General features: G+C 35.0%; 1 protein-coding gene across 1 annotated transcript in view; it reads left to right on the top strand.

Annotated features, from left to right (window-relative positions):
- ERC2 (ELKS/RAB6-interacting/CAST family member 2) overlaps positions 1-20,347 on the top strand; it is a gene marked incomplete at both ends in the record, with an annotated part of 356,767 nt that extends 336,420 nt beyond the window's left edge. The window contains one exon of the mRNA XM_079540281.1: positions 20,267-20,347. Within this exon, the coding sequence (XP_079396407.1) occupies positions 20,267-20,347 (81 nt within the window). The remainder of the gene's footprint in view (positions 1-20,266) is intronic.
- Positions 20,348-21,097: the final 750 nt, after the last annotated feature.

The following is a 21,097-nucleotide window of genomic DNA, read 5'->3' as shown; positions in this document are numbered from 1 at the left end:
TTGAGGATGTAATCTGATCAGCAAACTTTCTTTTAGATGCTCATAAACGTATTTGGTAAATCAGAATCTTTTAGACTTCTTTCATTTTGGATTTGTCATTTTAATAAGAAATTGACTCATTACTACGCAGACCCAGTATCCCAGGGCACAGTGTCATTCCTTTCTTGATTGTGTCAGGAAGTTCAATCTTTACTGCTGGTAGAATACACTTGTTCCTCCAGTAGCTTCATCTTTTCTCTCATGCACCATTCAGCTGTGGGGATATTCTGCATCCACATCTGTATACTCGCCAATGTCAAATCACTAATAATGATCCTTAAAGGCTATTAAAACTGCTGTCTGATAAGAGGGGCAAGCAACAAGCTAAGCTGATAAATACAAATTCAAATCATGACTGTTTATTCCTCTTTACCTTTATTGAAGATTAGTCTATAAAATAGCATTTATTGGGTATTTTTGCCCAGATCTTTTTGGGGGCAGGAGAGACTTTGCCCTATGATTTGGTATGACTGTGGCATGCTTTGGAGAGCTGGAGATTTGGCTTTATGCGTGCACTGCAGCTACAAACTAAGTAGTTGTAGCAGAGCAATTAGCATGCATGGTGTTGTTATTGAGTCCTTTTTTTCCTCTCTTCCAGTGCCTTCTCAAAGTATCTGTGGGAAAATCTTCCAGAGTTCAGGAGTGAAAAAGATTTTTAAATTTGTTACTGTGAAGGTCTCCTAATGGATGATAATGGGACAGGATAGGGAACAAATTGGGCATGGCAGGAGTGCAGGTGATGGAGAGGTTCAGTGCATGAGCTGCCCACTAATCTCACCTGATCATTTGCTTTGTAAACAAGTCTGTGGTAGTTGTTTTAGCTTTCACCATATATGTAAAACAAATAAAATAAATGCTAGCAGATTATCAAAATATGAAAAGGGATAAAGACGTTCATTTAATGTGCATCTTATTGATTTATGTTTTATGTGTTTACAGAGAATTAAAAAGCATAAATATGGTAGCGTATAGTAGCTCTCATTTTTGTTGCTTTTGAGCAAGCAACATGCATAGGAATTTTGGCTCCTTACCATAACCTATCTTAGTCAAATATTTCTGCTTGCTACTTAAAGATATTCTTTTCCTTGATGTAGAAGATTAAATAATCAAAGAATCACAGACTTGAAAGATACATATTCTGCTCATAGCCAAATGTCTTGGGAGCCTTTGAGGACAGGGTTGATATATCTTTTGGAATAACAGTAAACAAAGTTTGTTTTCTAAAGCCAAAATAGTTTTCAAATGTTGGTAATTAAATGGAGTCCATAAGAAGCTAGAATATTAATATCAAGGATAAATATTTCAGTATTAAGAGATAATAATTTGCAAGATTCATTAGGAATGTGATTCAAAACTATTGTGGCTATATCTTTCACCCACACCCTTAACATTTTACTACCATAATTGAGCTCATAGTGAATACATAAGTAGGGCTTGGTAATGTCTTGTATTTTACTGTATAACAAGGAGTTTCAGTACACGCTAAGTGTGACTATAGTTGACTCAGTCTATTATTAATTGATCCAGTTTCACTGGATACATTTTTAATACATCTAATCTTTAGTATTTTAACACATCATTCAAAGATCTGTTCTTAATTCTAATTCAAGTTGTTTTCTCATGTGTTCGTTCTGCTCATTTGAAATACAGCAGCTGAAAGATAGTTATTTCAATAATTATTTAGGGTTCCCTTTTGCCTAATTTTGTCCACTCAGTATGATAAAACAAACAGGCAAAAAAACAAAACAAAACAAAAGCATATTTCTTTTGTTTGCTTTTGTCTCTTCTCAGGTAAATGTACAGGTCAATGAGCAGATGACAGCAACGATGTTTTTGGTAGTTCTGAGTTAATGTATGCCATTCATTTAAAAGATTCTGTTTTTTATCATTTACTGTGTCAGTTTTTATCACTCTAAGTTTCTATTTTTTTAATTATTATTTTTGGCCCACATCTGCTTAGGGATATGTATATATTTTTAAACATTTTTATTTCTATCTATAATTTTTGGTATGTCCATGTTGTCAGATAACCTTTATAATGATATATGACAAGCTGCAAAAATTGTCAAGACAGAAAATAATTCCTGGATTTTAGAATGGGTCATGGCTAGTAGAAAGAACTTTAGTAAAATCCTTTAATAACAGAAGAAAAGAACAAATTTATAATGAAGTAAGTTTGGATATCGCTTCTTCAGTGATAGCTTGCAAGGTGAGAGCAGGAACAGAAAAAGTAGAAATTAACAAGACAGCTTTCACAAGTTGCAGAGGCCAAAAGAGTCTGATGAGCAAGGAATATAAAGCAGATAGAACAGTAGTGAGTTTGGAGGAACATGAGGCGAAGTGCTTAGAAGACACTAGCATGTCATTCCAGGGTTCAAAACTACAAATAGCTGAGGAAGGGGATAATGCATTGACAATTTTGAAAGAAAAATTAATTGCTGTTCAGCCACTTGAGCATTAATTGAGAATTAAGCTAGGTTTGGAGGAGAGTGAACCAGGGAGATTACTTTTGTACATCTCATTGAACCTTGAGAAAGGCATCCCTTTAGAGGTCCCTGATGAGTTACTTCCGTGAATGAGGCCACTTAGAATGACAGGAATCTTCATGATGAAAGTAATTATAGCATGTATTTCACAGCAAACAAAAAGTAAAAATCACATTATGGGAGAAAAAATCATAACAGGGAAGACAAACCTCAAAAACTTGTGGTTTCTCTGTCATTCTGAATCCTTCATTTAATGATGTGTTTGTGGTCCACAACCAAAACAGAAAATTTTGGTTGTGTTGAAGGTATCATTTGAGGATTCATTATGGATAATATCATGGAGGGACGTTGGTTTTATGAGTTTTCAATTGTGGCTTTATCTGTGATGGAAGCTATAAAAAGCAAAGGATTTGGAAGTGTTAAGATTTTCACTCTACAGTAAGGAAGATTTAGCTTGCTCACCACCTGCGTGCTGCTATCCTCCAAGGTCTGAGCTTTCCTCTGGAAGGTCGTGCTCAAATACATGCTCAGTATTTATTTTTGACACTCCTTTTCATACATCTTTAATAGCAAATATAAGGGTTTTATTTTACAATTTATAAGGTAATGATCTGTAAAGATTTGGTAATGCTGTTTTTAAACAATCGCTGCAGTCACTTCTTGAAGATATAAACCCAAGGAAAACAATGTGTGTCTGATATAGATGAAAGAGCAAAGGGTAAAAAAAAGCAATAGTTGCTCAGTTGCAGCAACTGTGGTGGGAGGTAAATAAAGCAATGTCTGAGGTATTTCACAAAAGCAAAAGAAGCAGCTGTCAAAGCCCAACACGCATGTTTTGATCTGATCTCAGATACCTAGCACATTAGAGGAGAAGGTGTCTGCACAGGCATGGCAGTACAGCAAGTGATTGAAGTGCAACCTCCTTTTCAAGTAGGCCTCTTTACAAGCTTTGGAGCACAATTTCTATCTCAGAGTTAAAAAGTTGTTGAACGCATTCCTAGTCACTAGGCAATTTGTGTAATGAAAGGGCTTTCCTGCTGCAATACTTCATTTGGTCTTTACTAGTGTTAAAGAGGTAATTATCACTCTTACTATTTTCTGAGCTGACAACCAAGGGGGTCTAAAATGCTTTTTCTGTCTGATAATGTGCTTAACTAGGTTTCAATGGAGTTGCATATCATGGTTCACTGCCCCTTGAGTTTTTTCAGGACCTGAAGTGACTGGCTTAGTGACTAGCAGTAATGTACGTATCAGTGCAGATCAGCAGCAGATAATTTAGTCTGATCTTGTTTGATTTTATGGGTCTCCTAAAAACTTTGTTTCCACATACCTAGCAGCTTAGCAGAGAGGCATATGATTTCAAGCTGCTAAACTTCAAGGACTTTTTTAGAAGGGGCAAGAATGCATGGTGGAGGAAAAAAAGGGTGGAATTAATGCTGAGAAAGAATTTGACTCTGGTTTATACTCTGTTGCCTTTCATTTTTAGACATGTCTGCACTGAATACTATACATTTCTGCATCTGTTTGTGGTACAAGAAAACAGAAATGAGATGACCAGATTTTAATAAATAAAGTGTTTTCAGATGATAGTTCTCATGTTTCTCTAAGAGAAAAGAGAAAGTTCTTTACAATTCTAAATATAACTTAATATCTGCAGTTAGGGAATTCTTGATGTTGTTACTGTTTAACAGTAATCTTTGTAGAAATAAGGGTGCACTTTTACATTCCTAAGAACTTGATGTATTTATGGAGTGTAGGATAGTAAATAGATCCCCTTTTAGGTTTTGTTATTGTTGTTTTGTTTGTTTGTTTTTACAGTTAGACAAGCTACAGTTAGACAATAAGCAGGCATTTCTGATAGGCAAGATAGGACATACAGCTAATACAGTTAATACCCAACTACCAGAAGAAAAACAAGAGAGGCTTTAAGGGCCCTCACGATACACTGTAGTATAAGACACATCGCAGCCCATAGACTCTAAATAACGTCTTACCATTTGAGTGCAATGTTACTCATGAATTATTTGACTGTGGTAGCAATACTGATAGTGATATCACACCTATGAAAACTGGAATTCATCCAGCTACAGTTGCGATCTCCAGACCATTAATGTCCGTTGAAAGTCAGCTGTTACCTTACACATGAAACTGTTTGAGAATGTTTTACCTTCATTGCTGAAGCATAAGAGTGTTCAAAAAACCCATTCTTTTTAGTTTAAGTTCCTCTGAGATCCTTCATTGCTACTTTACTCATAATCAATATCTGATGTTAATACTAATAACATATATTCTTTTTAAAAATCTAAAGTTCATACAATGACTTAAACTTCCATATTATGTCAACATATGAACATTTATATCAATTTATAGAATATATGGTAATATCAGTAGATGAATACATCAGTATACCGATATGTCAAAAATTACAACCATACTATTTTTGACAAATAACTTCTTCAGTAATTAACATGTTGTGATGCTTAGTACAATTTTTTTTTCTGTCTTAATTATCAACATAGATCTTCTACATCTTTTTATTTTAAAATTATGGCACTTCAAAATTCCCTTTCTGACTCTGAAAATAAAATGTAAAAAAAAAAAAATGACAATGAAGCAGTAATACAGATTTATCAATCTGCATTATATCTTCTCTTTACAGTCTAGCATCCTTCCTTATATTAAACGCTGTCTGACTTTTATTATAGCTGGTAATTTCATGAGATGATTTAGAGCACTTGCCACGGAAGATATGTCTCAAGACTTTGCATAAATGCTTTCATGTGCTTAGCAGAAAAGGTCTAGCTATTTTCAGGCTAGTGATTTAAAATAATAATAATAGTAATAATAACAATAATCAGGAAAAAAGTAAGCAGTATGAAGTGGAAAGTTCTTTGAACAAGTTTACTGTTTCTATCACTTGAAGATATGTTCTGCATTTTAGCAGTTGAATAGTATTCATTCCACGGATATACTTTGTGTCATCCAATTAAATGTATTTTTCACGATTAGATTAATTTATTTGCTTTTAGAAGAGTTCCTTTTTGTGTGAGACTATTAGATTTAGCAACTGAGTTTCCCTCTGCATGATCAAGTCTTGGACTGAGGAAGATTTCCTTTAGATTTTCAGTCTGGGTCTGCTGGTGTCAGGTCCAGGGCTTCAGCTCCTGTTTTTTCTGCTTCATCTGCCAGTCCATAGAGGTGATTTTCCCGACAAGTTGATTTGAGGGCAAGAATTGAAGTCCAGAGTGGGCTGAGGGTGATGAAGATCCTGGAGACAGGAGGAAAAGGTTTGAGAATATATCTCAGTAGCAATGAAAGGTTGAAGCTGCTGCAGGAGTAAGGTGGGACTGAGGTAGCTGTGCCGTCAGATGAGAAATAATGGTTGGTGGTTCAGAAGATCAGGAGGAAGACAGGGACTGCTAAGGTGTGAAGATGGGGACAGAAGGCCATAGTAGAAATTGCAATGCATGGATGAGAATGATTAAATACAGAATTTGGAGGGGAGATGGAGTTGGCTGAGCAAAACCCCTAGAAGGGTATGTCTGAGGAGGCTGCAGAACTATGAAAGAGTCTGAAACTTTTTACATATTGCTTATTCAAACTTGCAGGCTGGTGTTATAGAATTTTTTATCCATGCACAATTTTCACAGGTTAAGAAGATTGTATACAGATAGAAACATTTCTGGAAATTCATGGTGTAAATTAAAAAAAGAATGTGTATAGACTTTAATCGCATTAAGTGATTAACATTAAGCTATGTGACAGAAAGAAGGATCAGCTTCTCAGTATGATTTTAGTCAGTGAAGTTTCCTCAAGTGAGGTGTATAGCTCAACAGCTTTTATTGCAGGGCCTAAATATTCAACATTCACAGGTATTACTGAGTTTTTGGATTTTTTTTTTCCATCTACAAAAGACAAAAAAAAAAAGGCAAATAAGCTTAAGGAGACAGCTAGATGTGATATGAAGAGTACTGGAAAATACACAAAAAATGAGGACGATATGATTCAAATAAACTTTTATATATACAACAATTTTCTGTTGAGGATCTTCTCATTAAGGTCATGTAAGTCAATGGACATATAGGTTACACCGGATAACATGTAGTTAAAGACGGAAGAGAGTACTGTCAGAATATTTTGCTTGCTTTGCTGGCAGTTTTTTCAGTCAGTAGAACTATTTATTTGACCTAATTTGACAATTTAGACATAAATATATAGGATTTTCCAATTCGGCAAATTCTGTGCATTGGTGGCTTCTACAAACTGATAGCTGTAAGATTGCATTACGAGGTCTTTATTTGTCAGATTCTGTTTAATATTTGGAGTAAACATAAAATTTCATGAAATTCAGGAATGCTATTTTGTGATCCTGGTATGCAGTTAAAATGAGAAGTTCATAGTCACAAGGACATACAGCTTGTATTGCTAGAAAGGTAGAAGATGCATGGTTATTCTGAAAACCAATGCTGAATAATTTGCACTCAATTCAGGCAGTTTTATTTCAACTTTTTTTCATGTCAGTAATGCAGCATTTCATACTAAAATGAGTATATTTATAATACATTGCAATCTACTTCGTAACAAATCCTGAAAGTATGTGCAGAGAGGCAGCACCTCTCCTTTAGGAAGGTTCTTAGTGGAAGTCCCTTTCCTCGGATAGAAAAAAATAGTTGTTACTGATATGACTAAATTAGGAGATCGGCATCCAGTCTACTGTTTAAAAAAAATAATAATTATCTGCATGATCAAGCATAACAGTGAAATTGTAATCAGTAAAAGTGTGTCTTTTGGCTTCAGCAGAGGTTGAGAAGTTCTTAAACTGTTTTGGAATTATTATTGATTGGGGCTATGGAGTGCTTACTATTAAGACAGGACTGTACTCTTAATCTGAATTGTCATGTAAGTCTTTCTATGTCTTACGTTGTTAAAAGCTCCAGTTCTTGTCATTCTATTTCTCTGCAAAGTTCTATACAAAGATACAGTGCTGTGTAAGTAGTATGTCTATGACTACCACAAACTGCACATATTTTTAATGACTGTCATTGGGTGGGATAAAGTCAGTAACAGTGAGTTTGGATTCTGCAGAAATAAGTAATGATTTCTTATTAATAATAAAAAAAAGTGTTTTTAATAATTTAGTAATTATAATTTAATGTACAGTTTGATAGAGTTTTCTGAAGGATTTAAATGTAAAGATATATTTAAAGTTGACTTTAGGTGGAAGAATAAAAAGTAAACTAATACCACCTAAAAATGCTTCAAAGTCCATTTGTCAGGTTCTTTCTGGCATTGAAGTTTTTGCATCATTTTTAATGTTGAAATCAGATCAAGTCAGTGAAATTTCTTTAATGAACTTTAGGGCACATCTTCAAAGAAACCTGCAGTTGAACCTGTAGAAAGGCCAATGCCTTTGAACTGTGGAAAAGAAGTTTATCCTAGATTAGCTTGATCTTTACGTTTACTCTGCCTACTAATCTAGACATGAAGATCTAAGCTTTAAGAATACCTCTGAACTGCAGTGACAACCTAAAAGTGATGCATTGTTGTGGATAAATTCATTACTTCCCACTGGTATTGGCATTTTACATTTGAAAGAATGACAAAATGATTTATTTTGTACTGTGAACGTAAATATTCTGTCTCTGAAAGAGCACTACCTTTTCTTTAGTTTTGTTACATTATACACCGAAAATTTAACTTCATTTTTTGTTTTCATTCTCTCTGTAATGTTTCACTGTACTTCCATCCAGTTCAGTCTTTCATCACCCAAATGTGGAACAATGCACCTTCGAATGTGAAAGAAATAACAAAATATGGAACAAATTATGAAGTGATGGAGAAGGGAAACGCAAAACTGCATGGAAATAAGTGCATTAATACACAGGTTCTGATGTACATAAGTCTGTTTTGAAGGACACTGTTTAGTTTGAACTTCTGCTCTTAAATTTTGCTGTAATATGATATAACGTTTACTTTGGTGAGTACTTGAAGAACTTTTGGTGTTAACAGTATTCTTTTCTATAAAAATTCCTTTGGATTTCAGATTTTGTACTCTTTCCAGGATACAATAAGAAAAGTATGGAACAGATTTTTTATAGAAAAAACAACACTCAGTGGTTTGCAGCTGGCAATCACAGTGCCTCTGCTGCTGCTTTTGTTTTTGTAGAGTGCAACAGGTCAATTCAATATCAGAGCTGAATATGTTCTTTCTCTAGTCAAAGTGAAAATACAGATCTAGCAAAAAAAAAAAAAAATTAAGAGACCACTGGTTTCTTCTTTCCCATCATTCTGCAAAATGTCTTTTTAACAACCGTCTCCTTTTGTGGAATCAAGTAGGGATAAGAATAATTACTCAACTGTACAAGGAAAATATGCTATTTCTTCAGAAATATTGACTGCCATACCTGGCATTATTTAATGCCTACTTTTCACTATAGATTAATTGGAAATCATATGATGAAAGTGCAGTGAAACTGAAGACCTCATTCATAATCAGATTAAAAAAATATATTATTGAAGAGGGAAATAAAGAAGTGGCTGAAGGAATTGAAAATTGAAATTATATGGTTATCCAGCATTGACAATTAAATGCTATATTTTCCTGTATGTCACTTTATTTTTAGAGTAAACCATGGTACTGTTAATGGAAATTTCACCACCACTGAATAGAGCTATTTCATCCTCTTATCTGTTAGCTGTTTCTACTTTTTATTCCTACTATTATTTTAAATAGCATCCTTCCTTCCCCCCCCCCCCTCCCCGATCAGTCCAGGTTTCTAAGAGTTGATAATATTTTGCATCAAAGGGAAAAATGCTCATGCTGTATACTGTATAGCTGAAATCAAGATCCATGCAAAAGGTTAGCTGATCTAATGGATGGATTCCAGTAGAGCAGTCATTTTGAATCTGGACTTTCTTAGTTCCTGAGAGTATAGGATTTTGAATGCTTTTATCCTTTTATTGGTGAATGCACTAAAGTGCGTGCAGACAGCAAATGTTAAAGTGGCAGTCAGATAAACTTGTTAAAGCAGTGGGAGTTTTTCCTTTCTTTCTACGTGACTTTATCATCTCAGTGGAGTTAAAAGGCAATTAGCCCTTCAGCTCTTTTCTGGCCAGTTTATTGGCATTTTACACACAACTGTTGAATAGACAGTGCCATATTAAAAATTCCAATGAAGCTGGCCTGGGGATAACAGACTCTAAATTTCAGGTTAATGTTGGTTTCCTTAAGAGGAACTATTGCCAAAAAAGCTCAAGTAAAATTATCTAAATACAGTACCTATGCTGCGTGCGCTCATAGTTGATGGAAAATTGTAGTAGTCTAGCTGCATGCTGTGTTACATTTCCAGGGAAATATTTTTATAAAGAGGGTTTGATGAAAAAGTTTATTCCGTTAGTAATAACAGGCTACCCACTGTGTTAAGGCAATGAACATAGTGAATAGAACTAGACATTCTCATCATAATAACAACAATTATACTTGCTTTGCATTTCTGTAATTTTCATCTGTGATCATGAAAATGATTTACAAATGTGAGTTATTTATTTCTTTTAGTATATGAAATGAGGGGGGAGAAAAGACTGTCTAATTTCTGACTACATTTAGTAAAAAAATAATTGAATTTCATTTTTCCTAATGATTGCGAAGAAAATATTTTGGATTGTTGTTTTTTTTTTTTTTTTTTTTTTATCTCAGTTCAGTGTAAATAGTAAATCAAACACTTTGCACTCCTTGCAGACCAAATTGTTCAGAACTGAAAACTGATTCTAATTTAATTATTTTTCATCACTGAGAAGAATAAAGCACAGGCACAAAACACATAAGCTCATTACTGGAAAATAAATTGGAATTTTAATAGTATTTCAGTTTTAATCTGCTATTGCCAAAGAAAATTGTGGGAGGATTTTTTTTGATAGATTTGAATATGAATATTATTGGACTTTAATGATATATACACTGCTTCTAGGAAGAAACATTTAATTAAATTTTGTAGCTGATTCTAATTTGCTGATTCTGGAACAAAAAATGAGAAATCCATTGAGGTCTGCGTGACTGAAAACCAGGTGGTATAAACAAAGACTAGATCTGATATTTTTAACTTGACCATATGCATTGCTCCTAGTTGTGTTACCTAACTGTGAAATCAATAAAAAGTCCCCTTATAGTTTCAGCTGAGTTTTGGATAGCATCAATTTCAAAATACGGAGAAAAGCTGATAGGTTTAATGAAACAAAAGCCCTGTTTTCATTATTTGTAGATTCCCCGTCTGCTCCAGAGAGGGCACTCAGATTTTGTTCAGAGAATAAATGGTGAACTTCTGCATCAGTGTATCTTAACAGTAAACAAAGCAAACCAAAATGCTTCCATTTGCTCAGGTATATAAGCCAGCAGATTTTCTTTTGCTGTACAACACCATAATTGGAAGTGATCATCAGTAACCACAGTTTCATTTTAAATGGGTATATCTGTACTTCATCTATGACTGGTAGGGGCTCAGACTTTGCTTCTGGTACTGATGAGGCATCATTAAAGTTGTCTGTTACTTGTGTCTGTTAGTGCACCAAATTTATGTTGAAAGTCAAAAACATGGCTTCCTTAAACAGAAACTACAATGTCAGTTAAAACTGCGGAATTTAGGAAGTTACAGATTTGAAGGAGCTAGTATCATCATTTTTTATTTTGACGCGCTTTAGGTGCATTTTACTATGCTCTTCCCTTTACTTTCATTTTCTACATTTTCTGTAATACCTCGCTGCTGTTCCATATGGACCAGTTGGCTGTGGGAGAGACAACCACTACTGTTGTAGGCCATCTTAGCTCTGTACATTATCTTGTTGCAGATTTCTTACATGCTAACAGATTTGTAGACCAATGTACAGGTTTTGTGTGAACCTCTTTTCTTTTTTTCTGCCCTTTATCACCTGTGTTGTTCATTTGCAATACCTCAAACAGTAAAAATACTGCTGTTATGCTGCTGGTGCTGAAGGACTTGGTGTGGTTCTGAGCTTTAAGCTATTTCTAATATCTCTCTCTGGGCTAGGCACAAGTCACTTTTTAGCATCTGCAAAATGAAGAAAATTGAATGTACAATCTTATTTTATAGAGATGCATCAAAGATAACTTGTTAAAGTCTATATAACTGTTTTGAAAATGAAAAGGGCCATAAAATACTAAGAACATTACATGAGTTAAACTCAATGCTTTGAGCAAATGACCAAGACATCTGCAACAAACAAAGATGTTTGAAACAGTGCCCAGCATCTGTGTGACATCTTTCCCTATTAAGATAGTAAGAATCTTTCTCTTTCATACCACAAAGATACAGTTAAGTTTCTTAGTGCTCTAGTGATATCCAGATATAGTGATGAGCAGCACAGAGAAGCCGAGGAAGTACTTACTGTAGTTTCAGGGAGATGGTGACAAAAGTAGCAGTTCAAAAACTTTGGTGGTATTAAAGGGAAGCTTCGCTCTAAAAAACATTTAGGTTGTAAGCAGAGTGATACTGAGATCCTAGAGTGAAAAATGTGATCATTAATAGAAATAACCATTATTTATAGACACCAGGGGGCAGAATTAAGGTTGCAAGAAGAGCTATAAAGCTGGTACTTCCAACCATCTAAAGTACTGTGTGTTTATATTGCAAACTCAGACTTTTAAATGTAAATGGTATAGAATTTTATAGAATATAGAAATATTGATCTAAATTTGAGGAAACAAAAGCATTTGAATACACTTGAAAAAGAAGTGTGATTGCTCATATATTCAAATTGTGAATTTATCTAAAAGCTAATTTTAATTTGTTTCAGCTGATGTCCAGGACATTGTTTGTGGATATCCACATTGTTTGTGGATAAGTTAGTCCAGCTTTCTAAAGAAAAAAATATCAAACAAATCCTTTTGTAGAAGTTAGATCTCTTTTTGTTACTTTCTAAAATGCAGAAAATACTGCAGATAACCGCAGCTTTTATTTCCAACCTGACCTTCCATGTTCTGAAACTAATTTGCCATACTGCTTCTCAAAGTCTGCTCAAGGACTTCCTTTAGCAGAATAATGTGGTTCTTATTAAGCACATCCTATAAGACCCAGGAGGATTGCACGCAAAGGAAATAAGACAGAGACACAAATGAATTTCCATCTTCCAGTCAGATATATGATATTGATGACCAGGATGTATATGAAGGATATTGTGAAGAAGACGAAGAAAAAGAATTAAAGAAAATGTTTGACAAATTGGCTGTCTTCGTATGCAAAGATGACAAGTGGTCTATACAACTGACTAGAAGAGATGTAGGCATCAAGCCAAATAGCTGTACAGTCAACAAGTCTCTTTGAATCACATGCTTATATGTAAACTCTCTTTTAAATAAGGCCTCACTTTAAATTACATCATCGTGAAAGACTTAAAAGCCCATAAGTTTTACATGAAAACTGATAGTTTCTCTTCACTCCAAATGTTGTTTTCCACTGGTATGAATTTTATATTTTTACCAGAATATCAAAACAGTATGCAAAAGTGGAACTTCTCTAGGAGTATTTTTCTCCATTTTTAATGAAATACACCTAATATAAATGGTTGTGAAAATAATTTCAGAATATCCTTCTTCCTCTAGATAAAGTGACAAAAACATTTTCATGTTAGGTTAATTTGATAGTGCAGTATAGTGGCTATAATTCCTGATGTTCTGATTCTAGTGTGTCTAGCTCAATGCATCTAAATATAGATTTCAGAAGTTCTACACTTGGTTGACAGGAAGGATTTACCCTGGATATCTGGCATACTACAAGTGTGAACAAGTGAATGAACTCAGGAACTATGACTGTTTTTGGTTTTTTTTTATTCTTCAAAAATATGTAGAATTTGGACAAGCAAGATTCTAATATGATTTTCCCGTTAATCTGTTCTAAAGCATGAAATCTGATATTTTCACCATGACTAATCCATGAAATTTTTCAACTTTGTCTGTGATTTACACAAGCTCTATTTATAAAGAGAACTTGTTTAAGTCCTAGGGCATGGAATATTATTTCCCAGAATGCTTTTAGTGTCTCTTTACTAATAAACAAAATGTGCACATTGATTATATTGTTTCAAGATCAGGGGTAAAATATGAAGAATATGCAAGAGTGTATTCTGCATAGCAGCATATATGATTCTTAAGCCATTAAGAAAATAACCTATTGTATGTATCAGAGATGGTAAGAGTGGTTGTGATCGTGTAGTTTACCTAAATGAATTGGATAAATTGCCTGTAGACTAAAAACATGTGTGTTACTTGTTTGTCTTTACGTTGTAGGCTTTCAAATTAATCCCTGTCAGCATAAAACGACCAAAACAAAAATGGATTTGCATGAATTTTTTGTGATGGGGATGGAGGGAGGGGGAGACAGCTTGAATGACAGTGAGGATAATTCTATTTTGTATTTGAGGCAGAGGAAATTGCTGTACAATGTTCACATACTGAAGTTCAATTTACTATATTTGGGAAGAGTAAGGATCCTTTATGTAAATGTAATAACATGCAAGTAATACCTTCAAAAGGAAAGAAAAAGGTCTCTTGTGTATGGAAAGTTAGTCTTCTCCAGCTGTCCTCTCTCACTTTGTGAGGGAAGGCATTTGGGGAAAGGCCAAAACACAGATATTCGCAAAGCATCCAATTTTTAGTTCAGCATAATGTCTTAATCAGCTTTTACAGAGCTGCTCTGCTCTGTACCAAACATGCTATAAATGTGTGATACATCCGTACATGTAAATAAGTCACACTCCCTGTGGTGATGAAAACAAGATGACTACATATTTCAATAACTGCACAATGCTGCAGGTGATGGAAAAGCAGCATTGTCCTGTTGTTTTTCAGTTGAGCAAGGGATAGGAATTGCTGAATATTATGGCTATCTCTACATCATTTCAAATTCCTGATCGTACAGTTTTATGGCAGATCTCCAGAAATCATACATTTTAACTGCACAGATGGCCAACTTGTGACATTATCTCTAGATTGGAGCCAGCTAGCAATTATTTGAACTGGTCTATATGTCTCTCTCCACGAAAAAATGATCATAAATCTATTCATATGTCCATCAAATTATCAAAATGTAGATGTCATCTGTCATTCTCACTCAATCATATGATAGTAAATGGCTGTTTTGTAACCAGATAGGTTAACTTCTGGGTGTATGCTGAGGAAGGGCTCATGAGGTAGTCTCAGGGTGTCATGATGTTCTTATGCGGTTGCCCTGACCATGAAAGGGAAACCCTACACCTTTGCACCCGTTGGTCATTTCCCTGCCCTGCTTCCTTAATCACTGTAGTTTATGCTCTCAAAGATACTTCTGAATGAAAAGGTTTAACTGGGTAACTAAAAAGATTAACAAAACATCAGTGAGTTTCCAGAAAGTACAAAACTATCACTTACGAAGACGTGAATTCAAAGCAACTACTTAAGCTGACTATCAAATAAGGAGTATTAATAGCAATATAAAATTAAAGGTTGAGGAGGCTGAAAAACAACAACAAAACACAACAAAACGAGAGGGAATGTTTCTTCTTGTACGTTACAATTTATCTATGGAACTTCTTGCTCCATTATGCTGTTCCAAAGTTTTTTGCTTGTTTAAAAGTGGTTTGATGATTTCATGGAAAAGAAAGGAACAAACATTTCAGAGGCTATTAAATACAGAGGTACTGTTTGCAATGCATACCGAGTATGATTTGAAGATTGGTTAAGCTCAGGGATTATGCCAAGAGTCACCACTGGAGAAACAATGCTGCAGCAGATGAATTTCCAGTGTTCTTTACCTCTAGCTCCTCTGCCTTCTGCAGTTACCTCACCACTCAGAATTTTCTGTCCCACACTGTTTTAAGAGTCAAGGGAGAAGTGTGGCTTCTAATCCAGGCTGGAATCTGTTCTTCTTGACCTAATTTATTTCAAACTTACTAAACTAATTAGTCTGCAAGGATTTCTTGTGCAGAGAGGCGAAGAATTTGAGGAAGATGTTATATGTAAACTATTCATATGTTTTGTATCTGCCTAGCTAAAAAGGCAATTGAGTAAATTCTCTTCTAGTTGCTCATACCATGAAATGGGAAGTGCATGGGATCTTATCCTTTTAAAAGATATTTAAAAAGTAATATAATAATAATATAACAATGAATGTGAGATTTCATAAAATCCCATTAAAGTTAATAATCAAAATGATCTTTTGATTCTTTCTTTTCATCAGGTGATAACTTGGTAATGTCTTTGTAAATGCACCTGTTCCCATCTTATCTTCAAAATCTTAACGATTCTCTCATATTTCTGGTGTAACGAGGAATTTCTGGATAACCAGCAAAGTTCCAGAGATTCTCTTGTTGATTCATTATAGATATTCTAGTTGTCTCAGATATTTGTTTGTTTGTTTTTTGTTTTGTGTTGTTTTTTAAATGTAAATTTAACCTGGTATACATAGAATTGTTCAGGAAGGAATTAAAGATTTGCAAAAGTATCAAATTAAAATGTTTCAAAGGTTTTATCTTCTCCATTTGCTGAGTCTCTTAGTAAATTCTCTCGTGTTAAATGCATTTAGCCTCTAACATTATTAAAGGATTCTGTTTTACACAATTAACCTGGCATGTTCATATGAGACAAAATGTTCTTCCATGTAAACTAGGGCACCAGGATTCACTTATATATCTGTTGAATGTGAAAGTTCTATAGTAAGGCCTTTTCCTAATGTGTAGGTTTATCAGCTAAATTCTCAGTTGTTTTGCTTGCATTATGTCATTCATGTCTGAAAAGAACAGTGTCATGCTGTTTGTGAAGCTGATCTCCTGCTGCTATTTAGCCACTTGTAGGATTCTGTCCCAGTTCCTCTAATCCACTCTGCTTCAATAGCACCATATTTGGACTCCTTCACACATTCTTCTGCTGCTCTGTTTGGGATGCTCTGTGAGCTGAATTAGAATTTTAATATTCCGTGCAAAACAGAAGGAACCTTTTTGTTAAATGAGAGTATAAGGAATACTCTTCTCTGCTCCCATGGATAAAATTTCTACATGTGTACTGTATTATTTTTCTTCAAACTATTGTCCAGAAGTTGGGGCACTGTTTCAATTCATTGGTTTACTTTATATAAATCCGTTCCAATTTGAGGTTTAATGTTGCAAGGCCTGCTTCCAGTTTAAATTGTTTCTTTTCTGCTGTAACTCTGCATTCAGAGTTCAGCGCTCCTTTTTTTCTGTGATGTCAAAGGCTTACTGATATCTTTTTGAGGTGCTCATGTAAGTAGGCCATAGTTAAAGCAGAGAACCTGAAGGCCTCTGAAAATCGTGTTAGATATGACACTGGAACACAAAGTTCACTGTATTGCTGTATGTATTTTTGCCTTACTTTCAAGAAGTCAGTAAAGATTTGTGTAGACTTTGATGTTTTGCCAGTAGCTATTTTCTGATCCCTACATAAAGCAAGATACGGAGAAAACAATGTAAAATTTGAGTGGTATATCTATATGCACATTGTCAGTTTACTTCCTGGCTGAGTGTACTAACTTTAGTGCAACCACTTGTGTCTAAGCTAGCAGTTGTAAAAGCAGCGTAGTTTGCAGACCATGATCTTTTTTAAGGTAGAACACACACACTTTTTTTTCAAAATTGTTCCTTAGCTAATGGGATTTAGTTTACTGAAGAAAAAAGTGCTAAGACTATCCCTGTTTACTCTATAAAGGATGGATGTCCAACCTTTTGTCTTGCCTGGGCCATATGGAGTGAAGAGGAATTGTCTTGGGCCTTATATATGTAGACCACTCCAAAAGTATTGCCTCCTATTAATTTTTCATGGAAACTACAGTATATACAGCGAGCACAGTAACTCCGATAGAGCAAATTCTCAGCTACAAGACACTATTTTTCACCACAGTCATCACCATTAGCTATGCATTGTCACCACTGATGAACAAGGGCCTGCATGCTGCACTCATCAGAAACTGCACACTGTGGAGTGACCCATGCTTGCTGTTGCCGCTGCTAAAATGCGCCACCCGCCACCTCACTGTGCTCATGTCTACTGTTCAGCCTCTGTAAACATTCAGCAAGCATCCAGGAATATCACTGGGTACAACTTTTTCCACACAGAGAAATTCAATGACACGCCTTTGCTTCACATGCACTTCCAAGTGAGGTGCCTTTTTGTCAGACTGCCATTCTGCTGCCATGTGTCATTCAGCAACAAAATGTAACAGAATATTTGTGGGTGGGTTAAACCTCCACTGCCATCCCACCCACACTTCTGATGTCGTGGGCCAACATAATAAAATGGGAGGCATTACTTTTAGAGCAATCTTTGTAAAATAAACACTACAGCTAGTATTTATAAGTAACAAAACTTATTTCAACTGGTAATGTTTTTATTAAAGCATACACAAAAGAGGGCTACAAAAGTATAAAGCTAGTGGGATGTTCGACCCAGTTTTTGTGAAACTAGCACATCGGTCTGGTTTGATGGCAGTGGTTGCAATTCTTAGTGAGTTCTCCACAAGTTCATCAGAGATTTTTTTCTGTACTTCATCCTCAGCAGTAATTGTTCACAAATGCACGTACTGCCCAGAAGTACATGGTGGAGGGCTACCCCAATACAAATGTGCTGGGCCGCATGCAGGCTGCAGATCAGGCATGCCTGCTATGGAGAGAAAGAAGTTCTATACTTGTTTGAAATGTAGAATTGTAGGGTTTTCTGTTGTAAAATTTTCAGTTTTCAGTGCAGAATGTATGTATATCTGTGTATATGATGAGAGTGAAGGTGTTACCTGGCAGAAACATATTTCAATAATTTCATATAACGTGTGTCACTTATACCAAATTTCTGGCACTAAAAAATCGGGAAAATTTTAAGAGCATATAGCATGTTTGTTTGAGCTTTCTGCAGTCCAGAATTCCCTCCATTCCCTCCAGAGTGCTGAATTATCATTGGTCAAGAGCCAGTGGTGCAAGAACCTGGTGAGAAACATCATCTCATGAAGTGCCATCTCTTAGATAGCATTAGGGAAGCAAGCAGAAATTGGAAGAGATTGACTGCAGCAGTTTGAGAATATAAAATTTACACTCAAGTTTTACAGTTAGCAGTGGAACCAAAGAAGATAATGAAGAAAAAGGGGGGAAAAAAAACACTTCATAAAGTGAAGGTGTAATGGGGAGAGAGGTATACAAATACAGGAGGAAGCAAAGGAAACCATACTGAAGAGAAGTGGATCAAAGAAAAGAGTAGTATATGATGTCCCAGCTTGCTTGCATTTGACAAATAATACCTGTATGATTTGTTCACAAATGTGTTAACATTTCTGATGATTAGAAGATACAAGAAGAAGAAATGATTTTATTTTATGTAATAGAAAATGAAGAGAGTTGTAAGTGATCCATTAAGGCGATATTAGCTTGACGACTTCTGTGGTTACGTTGATCCTTTTCTGTTTGTACTTTTAAATTAATTGAAAGCCTCATTGTTTTATTTAAACTGTGAAAGCTTCTAAGGTCAATGAGTGAGGTAATTGACCTGCCTGTTACAGGACAAAAATATGTATGTTAAATTGCATAATTAGTTTTAATTACATAATTATGGTGTTTAATGTGTAGGGGGCAAAGGTTACTATTACATTTGGAAGTCATGGCAAGAAACACCAAAATAAGCAACATAGTTTAATTCTGCATTTCTTTCGGTTTTTAGAAAAGAGGACCACTATGATCTCTCCTTGACCTTGGATATATGATGATTATAGCAAATACTGTATCACTGTTATACTTTTTTGAGTCATAGAGACACCTTTGTAAATGACTAAGTGACTTTACCAAAGACTTCATTTCAGTTTAGAGTATATGAAAGTTAATCAGCAGTGGGAACTCAACTGACAGCAATTTAATCTCATTGGGTAAGGTAATTGCATGATTACCAGGAGTGTTTAGATTTGCATGAGGATATTTTTATTGGAAAAAAAAAAAACAAAACACTAATTGCTTTCTTACTAAGAAGAGAAAAAGACAAACAAATTTGTTGTCATAGGTTAATAGGACATCCTTCATTCCTTCAAATAACTTATTTTCATATTTTAGCAACAAAATGAACTTAAAATTCTTTTCAAATTTGTACTGGGATTGTGTTATATGTTACTTAATTTCTAAACTAGAATTACTGCCATCATTTAACCTGCTTTGTAGAACAAGCTTGTTTCTTATACGTTAATTATGTGATAGCCTGAAGATGCTTGTAATCTGTGATCTCTTTTATTCACTACCCATTACACTAATAGATATTTTTGCTGTCCATACTAACAAATAATTCTGGGAAGGAGGTTATGATTTGCTGTTCTGTGAGAGTTAAAAAAGAAAAAAAAAATGTGCTGTGTATAAGATAAGTAGATGAAAGATGGTGTTCATAAATGCTAGAAGGAAAGTCTCACTTTAGCTGCACTTAAAGGTCCTTTAGAAAATGCTCTTTCAGCCAGATGACAATGGAGGGAGTATCAGAAGATGAGTGTGTTAAAAAACACCCATCTGTGAATAGGATGTAATTCTCTTAGGGCTGGCTTATAAGGTGTTAAAAAGTTAACTCATTAAATGTTAAATAAGAAATGATTTTGTAAGAGCTACATAGTTATGGGAAGAAGTATGAGACAATCCTTGTTGTGAAAATAATTTGTACTCCCTTTTGCTAATTTTTCCCTAATTAAGTTCAGTAGAAAATATTACAATTTTGAATTGTTTTTCTAAACCAGATGATCCAGTCACTGTTGGAGGCACATAGCCACGGCAAAATCTCATGCTGTACATTGATCACCTGTCCAACCTTTGCCTAGAGTGTGATCCCCAGTTCCTTCAAGAGATCCATCTTTACCTGTCTATAAAGAAGAAGAGGAGGAGGGAGACATCTGGGATATTCAAGTATCAAAGTTTAACACCAGAGCAGGTCGAATCTCCATTTATATTTTTCTCTCTATATGTTGCTAGTGTTGACTTTGGCTGAAGATTTTTTTCAGGAATGACATAGTATGCTCTGAAGTGTTACCTCCATTAAAACATTTTTGTTTAGATTCCTCAGTTAATTAAATTATACATGTGCTTTTCACAGTTCTAGGGTGCAACACTGAGTCCAAAATCATTCTGCTATAAAGCAAGTTAGCTAATACTGAGCATGTGTGGCAGTCTGTATACATCTCTTGAATATATACATACTACAAAGACCAGAATGGCTTGTTCTGTGTACTGTAGTTGTACCATTCTATATTTAGCACATACAACTAAATTCAGGTCCTCAGCAAGTACACTCATTTCCACTAACTTGCTTCAGATGTTAAATTTACTCTTTCTTCCTCTTCCATTTCTAAGAGGACTCTGATATCCAGAAAACAGACAAGGTTTCCCTTGCTGTCCTAAGGACTGCCCCTTTAGGAGTCTAGTACAGCCCACACACAATCCTGGAATATATCCAACTTGTTCTTTGAGCAGAATGTGAACCTGTGACCTTCTGGGCCTCCGGCAAGAGTGCTGCCTACTGAGCCACCAATACCCAGGCCATCAATAAGTTTTAAATGCCAGTTGCAGACTTC

The sequence above is a fragment of the Tetrao urogallus genome (genome assembly GCF_951394365.1).
Source record: "Tetrao urogallus genome assembly, chromosome: 10".
Taxonomy (NCBI): Eukaryota; Metazoa; Chordata; class Aves; order Galliformes; family Phasianidae; genus Tetrao; species Tetrao urogallus.
This window is presented reverse-complemented; position numbering and strand designations above follow the sequence as displayed.